At 45.8% G+C, this 11,995-nt stretch overlaps 1 protein-coding gene across 1 annotated transcript; it reads right to left on the bottom strand.

The window, feature by feature from the left end:
* Positions 1 to 7,527: 7,527 nt before the first annotated feature.
* Positions 7,528 to 9,173, bottom strand: LOC122443305 (ribonuclease pancreatic). Its single transcript, XM_043471327.1, has 2 exons — positions 9,058 to 9,173; positions 7,528 to 8,330 (listed from the first exon to the last, which is right to left on the bottom strand). Exon 2 carries the CDS (start codon positions 8,303 to 8,305, stop codon positions 7,853 to 7,855), a length of 453 nt encoding a protein of 150 aa, XP_043327262.1. The 5' UTR covers positions 8,306 to 8,330; positions 9,058 to 9,173; the 3' UTR covers positions 7,528 to 7,852.
* Positions 9,174 to 11,995: the final 2,822 nt, after the last annotated feature.

The following is an 11,995-nucleotide window of genomic DNA, read 5'->3' as shown; positions in this document are numbered from 1 at the left end:
TATAACTGGGTCATGAAAGATGTTCTTTGTTCTTCTTTGTTCACAATCTGATTGGAGTAGATTGTATTTTTCAAAGATGTCCATGTCAATATATCTCATTCTCTATGCTCCTCTTATAGTGTAATTTTGACTCTTCTCTATCAGAAAGGTCTACGTTCTCTTTCCTTGAGTGTGGCTTAGTCTTAGAAACTCCTTTCTAATGAACAGAATGTGGTGAGAATGATACTGTATGACTTCCAAAGCCAGGTCATAGCAGGTGATACAGCTTCTGCCTGACTTTCTATGTTGTGGGACACCCACACTTGGATCCAGTCATCATGCTATGAAGAAGATGGTGCCACGTGGAGGCCTTGTATAGATAATCCAGCCAGCAGGTCCAGCTAAGGTATCAGCCAACATGAACCATCCAACATATGGGTGAATAAACCTTCAGATGATTCCAGCTCCCAACCTCTGAGTCTTCTATCTGCAGCCTCAGACATTGGAACAGAGACAAGCTGCTCCCACTATGTCCTATCTGAACTGTTGGATCACTGGGAGCATAAGAAATGATTGTTTTATGTCACCAAGTTTGGGGATAACTTGTTGCACACATGTATTAACTGAACCATTGATTGTTTAATTTCACTCTCTCACCAGAAACTATGGTGTATGAGTCTTCGTAGCTCAATTATTTGTCTCTGGCAAAACATAAGAGTATAATGGTCCAGCATTTTTGCCAATCTGATTGGTATGAAAGCACAGCATCGCTGTGTAGGGGAAAAAAAAAAGCAGTGCTATTTGTAATTGTAGATCCTTTACTCCTAGTACGTTGCCTGACAATTCCTAGTACAATGCCTGACACTAATGGGTTTCTCTCTTTTTTTTTTAGCTTTTTGGCCATGCCGCACATAGGATCTTAGTTCCCCAACCAGGGATCAAACCTCTCTTCCCTCCTGTGGAAGCATAGAGTCCCAGCCACTGAAATGCCAGGGAATTCCCACTGGTGGGCTTCTAATAAATATATAAAAGATGCTAAAATGCATAAACAAATTCCAATCAGGAGTGGAAAAAGTTAGACAAGTATAGGACTTCCCTGGTAGTCCAGAGGTTAAGACTCCGTGCTTCCAATGCAGATGCCGTGGGTTTGATCCCTGGTCAGAGAAGGAAGATTCCACATGCCTTGTGATGTGGCACCCCCCCCAAAAAAAAAGTTACACAACTACAAATTTAAAAACATTTTACAAATGAACCAACCCATAACCATCAAAACATCACAATGCTGAAAGACAAAGAAAGACTGAATAAATGGAGACACATAATTAAAAAGGGCTTCCCTGGTGGTTCAGATGGTAAAGAATCTGCCTTCAATACGAGAGACCTGGGTTCGATCCCTGGCTTGGGAAAATACCCTGGAGGAGGGCATGGCAACCCACTCCAGTATTCTTGCCTGGAGAATCCCCAAGGACAGTGGAGCCTGGTGGATTACAGTCCATGGGGATCACAAAGAGTCAGACATGACTAAGCACAGCACCTTCACAGCACATATTAAAAGAGACTATAGAGACATGACTAAATGCATGGTATGAGCCTGGATGGTATCCTGAAACAACAAAAAAATTTTTTTTCTTTTGTTAAAGATAGCAGTTGACGAAAGTTGAATATAGTCTGCAGGTTAGATAATAGTATAGTTTTAATGCAAATTTCCTGTTTTTGATAAGTATACTTATATTAAACCCTTGTAAAAAGACCGTTCTTGTTTTTAGGAAATGTATAGTGTACTTAGGGAAAAAGGCAATATGTCCATAACTTATTCTCAAAAAAATTGTATATCTGTACATAAATATATGACTAATACAGCAAATGAGGCTCCCTGGTGGCCCAGTGGTAAAGTGCCTGCCAATGCAGGAGATGCAAGTTTGATCCCTGAGTTGGGAAGAGCCCCTGGAGAAGGAAAAGGCAACTCACTCCAGTATTCCTGCCTGGGAAATCCCAGGGACAGAGGAGGCTGGTGGGCTACAGTCTATGGGGTCTCAAAAGTGTTGGACACAACTTAGCAACTAAACAACAATAATAAAGCAAATAGGAAAGATGTTATTGCTTAGAGAAGATAGACAAATGGTGTATAGGAATTCTTTGTATCATTTTTGCAGCCATTCTGTACATCTGAAATTATTTCAAAATAAAAAGTTAAAAAACAATTTCAGCACAAACATTTACTACTTGTACAAGTTACTTACCTTTGCAGATAATCAGTGCCTCATTTACTAACACGAAATGAAATATTTCCTGCCATGTGGTGGGCAAGAAGTGCCACAGCTATCTGAGATTCTGGCCCCTAAATGTGAATTTATGAGTCATGCCAACAAGCAGCACCACTCCCTACATGAGGAACTTAAGGATGTCATAGTCATCAGTGATCACAGCCCTCCAGTGTGACCTAAGGGAATTCAAGAAGAGCAGAGCTTTTCTATAAAAATGCAGGATGTTGGCCCCAGATAATTGAGATGCATATGCAAGGAATGACTTCAATAATCTCAGAATCTCGCACCTTCCCATACATAGGTTGCTGCTGCTGCTAAGTTATGTTCAACTCTGTGCAACCCTATGGACTGCAGCCCACTAGGCTCCTCTGTCCCTGGGATTCTGCAGGCAAGAATACTGGAGTGGGTTGCCATTTCCTTCTCCAGGGATCTTCCAGACCCAGAGATCAAACCCAGGTCTCTTACATCTTAACTTCATTGGCAGGCAGGTTCTTTACCACTAGTGCCACCTGGAAAGCCCTCCCACTAAAACCCTTAACCTGATATCTGGTTTTCCTTACTTACCAATAATCTTTGATGTTCCCACTGCCTGTCTGCTTTGTTGCAAACTTGTATATAGCCTGACTCCCTCTCCCGCCTCCTCAAAACAGTCTCTCGGGGCTACTGAGATGCTGTCTCCCCGGCTGGGGTTCCTAAACATTCACACCAAGTAAAATACTCTCTTGTTTCAGGTTGTGGCTAATTTTTAAGTCGACACTAAGATAAGATATTATGTCTACTTACTTTCCTTTATAGAATCTACCAAACTCCACTCTGTCTGGCACCCTGAAAATCACCAGGTATAGAAATGTGAAAAAGACCCAGTCGATAGTAGCTTTAAGCTAAGTGGAAAAAACAACCAAGAAAACTGGAATGTTTAACAAAAAGTGATTATTACTAGTTCTCGGAGTGGCTTCAAGACCTGAATGACCTAATGTAGACACAAGCATACGTATAAGAGGTTTAATGAAATTCCTGGTATATCATAAAAGTAGTTCTATCTTCCTTTTGGATGATTACAAGCTTCAGGGAAAGTTTTTTTAGCCCTCTTAAAAAAAAATCCTCAAATAGCCCCCTTTCTAGCCAGCTTTCATCCTCCTGTCTTGCTCTCCCCATCCCACCACTGTGACTTGCCACAGCAGTCTGGCACCCCTGGTGTCTCTCTGTGTTCAAATTTCCTCTTATTATAAGGTCACCAGTCACACTGGATTAGGGCCTATCTAAGGGCTCATTTTAATTTATTCACTTCTTTAAAGAGCTTCACTTCAAATGCATCTCACATTTCCAACAAGGTAGGGCTTTAGACATAAATTTTGGGAGAACACAATTCAACCTGTAAAAGAGATTATTAAAAGAAGTTTCATAAGTATCCCAAGGAACTAAGTGATGGTGGAGGTGGTGTTCAGTCACTAAGTTGTTTCTGTTAAGGCATCCTTATATTTAGGTCTTTAAAAGCAATTTGACAACTTTTCTGAAGTGAGGATACAATGCATAAAGTTAACCTGTTCCCTAGTCTTAGGACAACTGTTTTGTGGTGTCTACCAGTGGTTTGGGGGATTTCACAGACAGCAGCTTCTAAGTTCTAGACCCACCACATGGATCTGTTCTCTGGGAGCCTTGAAGCTGGGACAGTACAGGCGATAAAGAAGGCACAGGAGGTTAGAAGAAAGACAGAGACAGGAAGTATGGATGAGACTTAGAGATAAAAAAGGATGAGAAAACAAGATCAGAAATGATGGCACACTTGCGTGGGTTCTGTTGACTACCTGGAGGGTTATAGCTAAATCAGGTCACTCAGGAGTAGGAGAAACATCTGTTTTGTTTTGTTTTTCTCACAAGAAATAGAGCTCTGCTTTTCCAGAATTCCATCTTCTTTTCTTGGGCTCTAGGGATTGGTGGGCAGCCACTATGGCAAGCCTGGTATTTTACCTAAACTCAGTAGTATGGTGCCCAGTACTTACTGTTTTTACAGTCTCCACGTACTCTTGCAATTCCTTCAAAAATTAATATAATGAGGGATATTTTTTTAAAAATCAGTTCTTTCCTCAATATGTTTCTTTACCAGCTGCTGCCTGTGCGCCACAACTACTGAGCCCCTGCTTTATAGCCTATGAGCTGCAAGTACTGAGCCCGAGTGCTGCAACTACTGAAGGCCGGGCACCTTAGAGCCAGTGGTCTGCAACAAGAGAAGCCCCGCAGCTAGAAGCCCTCACATTGCAACTAGAGAGAGAGCAGCCTCCACTCCCCTGCACGCAGCCATAAAGACGCAGCACAGCCAAAAATAAATTTTAAAAAAATCATTTGACTGTAATTGTGTGGGTATGTCTCTGGCCTGTCTATGCTGTTCCATTGATTTATGTGTTTATTCTTCCACCAATTCACACAGAAATATGTACTTAGATGTTCAAAGCAGCTATCTTCATAATCACCCAGAATGGAACCAGTGCAAATGTCCAACAGGTGAGTGGATAAATAAGCTGTGGAACATCCACAGCAATAAAAAGAAATGAACCATTGATTCACACAACGACTTGAATAAATTTCAAAGGCATTGAGGAAGTGAGATGAAACTATCCTACCTACACTTGTTACAAGCCACAAAGAAACCCAAAGTGCATGGGGAATTTACTGAATGCTTTGCAGACGTGCTTGCGATTTGTCCCGTAGAAAGTAGCTCCTGGGAGACAGTTTTGAAGGGCTTCCAGGAGTGTCATGGCCTAGTCTCCAGGAAATTCACTCTCATTCTGAACCTTCTACCAGGACCTCCATCATGCATCATGAATCATGCACACGGAGGGCTGTCTCACATTCGTGATCCATTCCCCAAACCAGTACTGAAGCGCCTTTCATCACAGACAGGAAGATGAGCACCCCTTAGTGCTCCCACGTGCTCTGTGAGGGCTGAATCAGGCTAAGGAGGCAAGAGTGGAGATTGGCAGCCGCCTTTCATTTTCCAGTTAGAGAGAAAGCTCAAAGTGCAAATACTGACGAGACAGCACTTGGAAAGAAAGAACCTGACGTGATGGTCCTGTACTCTGTTCATTGAAGGACTCATTTAAGGTGTGGATGACTGATCTGTTTGAGGCTGGAAGACTACTGGCTGCTGGAATTGAAGGGAAATTTACCGCAGAGAGAGGCAGGAGATAATCAGCCTGTCGAAAGAGGCAGAAGACACTGTGGTTTTGTCGGTACAGGTAAGACTGCAAGAGCAAGGAGTGTGCTGGGAGGCATTTTACCTGTCCACCAAGAATGCAGAATTCCTGGAGCTTGTTTGGTCTGAAGAATCTTCTGACAATTAACACTATCCTTCTCAGAAGAATCACTAGATATGGTCATTTCTGTCATGATGCAGATACCCACCTTCACATGTTAGCACCTCAGTTTTCAGATTAATCTGCCTGGGTTAGTCTTCTGGAAGAGGTTAGTACTCCTTTATTTATGGGGTAGCAAGACTCCCCCACAGAAGGGAAACCTTTTTTTTTGACCGCACCACGTGGCATGCGGGATCTTAGTTCCTAGACCAGGGATAGAATTCAGGCTCCTGCAGTGGAAGCCTGGAGTCTTAACCGATGACTGCCAGGGAGGTCCCCCGCAAAGAGATCTCTGATTTGTCTCCCAACAACTGCTGTTTCTCCTTGACTCTGCCTGATGTCTCTAGGACAAGACTTGATCTTTCCCATTTCGGTGTCCTGTTCAGAGCACTTCCCGCCCCATCCACACCCACACCTTCTGGTTCCCTGGCTGTCCAGGGCTGCACCCAGACCATCTGTTACCACCTATCACTTTATTCCCCAGATGGAGGCTCACATGGTCCCCTGGCCCAGAACCTGCAGGGAACCAGTAGTCAGAGCTGGTGACTGTGCAGAATAGAGGCAGCAAAACTCCAAGTGAGTGTTTGAACCCCACTAACCATTCTCTTAGCTCTAGAAGGAGGGAAAAAGAGGAACTGCTGGTTTGGAAACAATAGTGAGAAGAACTTAAGAAAAATTCTATCTAAAGAAAACAGATCTGGAAACAAAGTTTCCCTTTTATTCCCTCCTCCATCCTCACTGTAAGGAGTGAGATCCCTACTGCCACTGAATCAGCTACCCACCCCTATCCCCCACAGACCCCAGGGTTAAGCATTCACTTTACCAAAAAACACACAATCGATTCCACCATTTATAAATACAGTACACACGATGACAGAACTGGTCAAGCTGGTTGGCAGTAGGATCTTTCTCTAGTTCTATGACCTTGTCTAGAGCCAGATGCAAGTATAAACAGGAAGTCATATGAAATGGTTAAGTGGTGACAGAAGCCGAGTCTAGTCTTTTCAATGGATATAATAAAGGGTTGTCGAGAAGTGAGCAGGCTCGCAGCCAAGTGCACTTAGAACCTGTGAGAGCCCCCAGCAGCTCAGGCAGGGAAAGCCGTGACTCCACAGCTCGCAGTGAAGGAGGGAGACTGGGGGATTTCACCTTGAGGAGATTCCAGTAGCAGAAAGAACAACGACAGGGAGGCCAGGACAGCCAGGATTTGGTCTCAATCTGACACTAGCTAGCAGCCGCCAGGAGCAGGTCACTTAACCTTTCTAAGACTCAGGTTTCCCCCTGTAAAAGGCAGGGCTTTCTTTAGGTAGGGATGGCCAATGGGTGGCACATGTACACTCACCTCCATGGAGCCTTTGGTAGAGACCACTGCTCCATCATATCACTGTTTAGGCATTTTTGTACACATTCTAGCAGGCACTTCTAATTAGATTTGGTCCACAAGCTGAAATCTACTTATTTGAAATCCTCCCCGCATTTGGTGATCCCTGAGGTCCTTTCTAGCTTCTAAGAGAGGACCATCTTTCTGATTTAGTAATAGCTCCCTCAAAAAAAGGAAAATGGGAATCTTAGGTCATAATTTCATAGTCTTCCTCTGCCCCTGAGTTCAAACAGCGTCTCCCCCTGGGTCTCATGATCTTTCCTTCTGTGCCAGAGATATTTGTATGTGAGCTTCACCCTCTGTCAGCTCACCCAGCATGACAGTGTCCCAGACTATAGACCCTTTTTAGCTAAAATCGCCCACGTGTTTATACTGGGTGTCAAGGAACCTACAAGGAGAGGAATTATCTTAGGGCAGTGAAAACCAAAAGTCAGAAGAGGTGGCATTTAAGGATTCCATTCCCCTCTCACCACAGATAACCGGATTCACGCTTCTCACCCCTGGCAAGAGAGTAATCACACGAACAATACCCAGGTGGGGACAGCATCAGGAATTCAGGTGGTTGCAAGTATGTTTTATTGAAAGAAGCAGTGATTTGGTTAACACAGGTCCCATCTCACAACCCTCTCCTCACCCCCCAAACCACCAGGGGCAAGACTCAGGTCAGGGGAGCAAGTGTGGGTTGGACAGAAGACTTAACCAGCTTGAGTTATTGCCCTCTTGCCAGGGAATCCTGTGTGTGTGTTTCCGGTAAGTTGTGCAGAGATAAGAGCCCTAACTAACTTCAGCTATTGCCCCCAGGGCAAGGAAACAAGGGGAGAGGCAGATGCCTTTGTGATGAAGTGATGCATCTTGCTGCTCTGGCCTCAGGTGGAGACCTACACTGAAGCATCGAAGTGGACTGGCACGTAAGGGTTTCCCTCGCAAGCCACAATGATGTGTTTCTCCGCCTGGGTGGCCTTGTAGACACAGTTGGGGTACTTGGAGTTGCCACTCTCGCGGCAGTCTGTGATATGCATGGCGGAGTTGCTCTGGTAGCAGTTGGACTGCCCATTCTTGCAGGCGACATTTTTCTGGAAGCACACGGCCTGGACATCGGCCAGGGACTCGTGCACAAAGGTGTTCACCGGCTTGCATCGATCTTGGGTCATCTTCCGGCTCTGCATCATCTGGTTGCAGTAGTCGGAGCTGCTGGCAGAGGACGTGCTGGGGTCCATGTGCTGCCGCTCAAACTTGGCGGCCGCAGATTCCTTGCCCAGGGAAGGCTGGGCCCACACCAGCAGCAGCACCAGGACCAGCAGTGGCAACACGACTAGAGACTTCAGAGCCATGATGACCTCACTCCCCTGGAGGAACCTGAATGAGAAAAGGGGGAGAGGAGGGAAAGCATCGCCTTAGAAAGGGAACCCCAGCTCCCACCTGTAGCCTCCCTGGCTTACAGTCAACCAGAAAGATGTCCCTGTTCCTAAGAGCTTTTCTAGGTAAGGAGACACTCACATATACTCTTCCCACAAACATATGACTCCCACTCCCTACAGAAGGGTCGTCCTCCCCTCTGGGTGGTGACCCCAGAAGTGACCTAAAATCCTAGCAGTCTTGTCTTTGAATACAGAAAGTCTTTTGATATGAAACATATTTGGAAAATAAAATACTTTTGTACCCAGCACTCATGCAGCTCATTAGGGGATCCTTTTGAATAAACCACTAAATAAATAAGTCAGATTTTGAATAAGCCGAGTTGTACCCCCAAAATAACCACCAGTATTCATCCGGATCACGGCTGACAGAGCCCTGTTGTCCTCCAGCACAAGGGAAACTCAGCCCCTGTCCTGTGTCTGACACCACACCATAAAGGACACCATTGTATTCCTATGAGAGATTCAAGCCTCCCCCAACCTGGAGGCTTCTCCTTCTCCAGCCCCGTGGGCTCTCTGCAGCCTGCATGCTCCATTCCTGACCCCAGCTCTGCTCCCTGCCCATGTCTGCCTGGCTCAATTCTCAGGCTAGTCTCACTCACCCTGGATCCTCCCTCTCAAACCCTCAAGCAGAAGCAGCTCCCGAGACCACTTCTTGGGCTGCTTACCTGGGTCTCTGGTTTGATGTCTGAGAGAAAGAAGGCAGTTTCTGCAATCATTCTCTTCCAGAGGTGTGGACCTTATACCGGTAAAAGGGGGCTTGGCTTCCAAGGAAGGTGGGAGGAGCATCTTGGTCTCAGTCCACAGGAAAACAAGGTCATGTGAGGAAGGGTTGGGGAATTGCCCAGGGCACCTGGCCCAGTAGTGAACCATCCACCTGCCTATTCAGCAGACTCCCGGTTCTGTCCCTGGGGTGGGAAGATCCTTTGGAGAAGGAAATACCAACCCACTCCAGATCTTGCCTAGGAAATCCCATCGACAGAGAAGCCTGGCAGGCTACAGTCCAGACACAACTGAGCACGCACGCACACCCTCTTTGGGGGACTGCTGGGGATAGTGAGCCTTTGCCAATAAAAACTTTTCTCTCTATAAAGAAGCAGAGAAAGCCACTGTAGCACTGATGCTCAAACTCCAACCAAGTCCATGTTCCACACTAAATAGCCCATGCATGTGTGCTAAGTCGCTTCAGTTGTATCTGACTCTTTGCGACCCTCATAGCTCAGTTGGTAAAGAATCTGCCTGCAATGCAAGAGACCCTGGTTCAATTCCTGAGTCAGGAAGATCCTCTGGAGAAGTGATAGGCTACCCACTCCAGTATTCTTGGGCTTCCCTTGCAGCTCAGCTGGTAAAGAATCCGCCCGCAATGTAGGAGACCTGGGTTGGGAAGATCCCTGGAGAAGTGAAAGGCTACCCACTCCAGTATTCTGGCCTGGAGAATTCCAGGGTCACAAAGAGTTGAACGTGACTGAATGACTTTCACTTTCACTTTTCACTTTGTGACCCTATGGACTATAGCCTGCCAGGCTCCTCTGTCCATGGGATTGAATGAGTTGCCATACCCTTCTCCAGGGGATATTCCCAACCCAGGGATTGAACCCATGTCTCATATCTCCTGCATTGGCACTTGGTTTCTTTTATTACTAGCATCACCTGGGAAGCACAAGGAGGTTAGCAAAAGTCACATAACAAGTAGTCATGGGAAGGGGAAGGCATGGGCTGTCTTCTCTCTCCCCGGGAATCCTGAAGCCACTTTGGCCAGACTTTCATGACTCCCATCAGCATCTTCAGGGGGAAGGGGGTGGCGAGAGGAAGGGGTGGCAAGAGGAAGGGGGTGTTGAGGAGGTGAGAGGTATCCAGCTGCCCTAGCTGGAAGGCTCCCTAGGTCTGGAGAAGATGAGAGTACCTGAACACTGAGGAGGAAAGGGAAGCCTCTGTGTGACCTCACCCAGTTCTGGCCTCTTCTACACTCCTGGGCTGTTGAAAGAGAGTGTGTGGCTGTTCTTATCTACAGTGATCTCTCCTCCTGTAGGCTAGAGTGGAGGAGACGAATTTGAGATAAGCCAAAATGCAAAATCCCCTTTAGAGAAGAAACAGAGAACATCATATTTCTTAGCAGTAGAATTTCCTCCCAGAAAGAGACCTGTATTTGCTGAGAGACAATTTTGTTTTTATTTATTTACTTTTTAAAGTATAGGCTTCCCTGATGGCTCAGATGGTAAAGCGTCTGCCTACAATGAGGGAAACCTGGGTTCAATCACTGGGTCAGGAAGATCTCCTGGAGAAGGAAATGGCAACCCACTCCAGTATTCTTGCCTGGAAAATCCCATGGACGGAGGAGTCTGGTAGACTACAGTCCATGGGGTTGCAAAGAGTTGGACACCACTGAGCGACTTCACTTTTTACTCACTTTAAAGTACAGTTGATTTACAATATTGTGTTAGTTTTAGGTGTACAGCAAAGTGACTCAGATATATATAGACAAACACAGTTATTACTTTTTTATGGAGGAAATTTTACTCCCTCTGGAGCGTGAATTATCAAAATATCTCTATGTTCTAGGTTTACACTGAGTCGGTCTGTAACTGGGAAGGGTTAATTTTGACTCTACACTGGATCTGTTTCTGTGACTTTAATCCTTGTTTTGTTTTGTTTTTTTTTTTTGCTGCTTTTGTTATTATAGCATACATAAAGGCCTGCCTCAGGGAATCCTGCCCACCCCCACACCCTTAAACTAAAGTGAAGTCGCACAGTCGTTTCCAGCTCTTTGTGACCTCATGGACTGTAGTCTAGCAGACTCCTCCGTCCAAGGGATTTTCCAGGCAAGAATACTGGAGTGGGTTGCCATTTCCTCCTCCAGGAGATCTTCCCAACCTAGGGATTGAACCCAGGTCTCCTGCATTGTAAGCAGATGCTTTACTCTCTGAGCCACCAGGGAAGTCATACCCTTAAGCTAAAGTGCCTTTGTTCAGCTCACAGGAAGATAACCTGGCCCTGCCCACCTGTGAAGGACTGTGACATTCTTAAGTTCCTTGTGTAGACAGTGGTGCCACTTGCCTGCTGCTTGCCCGGAGTGGCTCAGAAAGTCACATTTGGGGGAGAGGGGGCGGCTGGAATTGCACATACCTGTGGCATCCTTGCTTATTGATACGGCAGGAGATATTCCATTTCACACCACCTGCGAAAAGGCTGTGTCTGTGTTAAGTCACTTCAGTCATGTCAAATTCTTTGTGACCTACGGACTGTAGCTCACCAGGCTCTTCTGTCCATGGGATTCTTCAGGCAAGAATACTGGAGTGGGTTGCCATGCCTTTGTCCAGGGGATCTTCCCAACCCAGGGATTGAACCTGTGTCTCTTATGTCTCTTGCATTGGTAGGTGGGTTCTTTAACCCTAGTGTCTGTAAGGAAGTGAAACTCACATATCCCCATCTGTGACTTGCCATTCTAGAAGGTATTTGCGAGAAATAAATGGTCTTTCTACTTTAGCTTCCCCGGTGGCTCAGACAGTAAAGAATCTTCCAGCAATGTGGGAGACCCAAGTTCCATCCCTGTGTAGGGAAGATCCCCTGGAGAAGGGAATAGCAACCCACTCCAGTACTCTTGCCTGG

This window comes from Cervus canadensis, chromosome 6, assembly GCF_019320065.1.
Source record: "Cervus canadensis isolate Bull #8, Minnesota chromosome 6, ASM1932006v1, whole genome shotgun sequence".
Lineage (NCBI taxonomy): Eukaryota > Metazoa > Chordata > Mammalia > Artiodactyla > Cervidae > Cervus > Cervus canadensis.
Note: the sequence above shows the minus strand (reverse complement) of the source record. Positions and strands in the feature narration are given on the sequence as shown.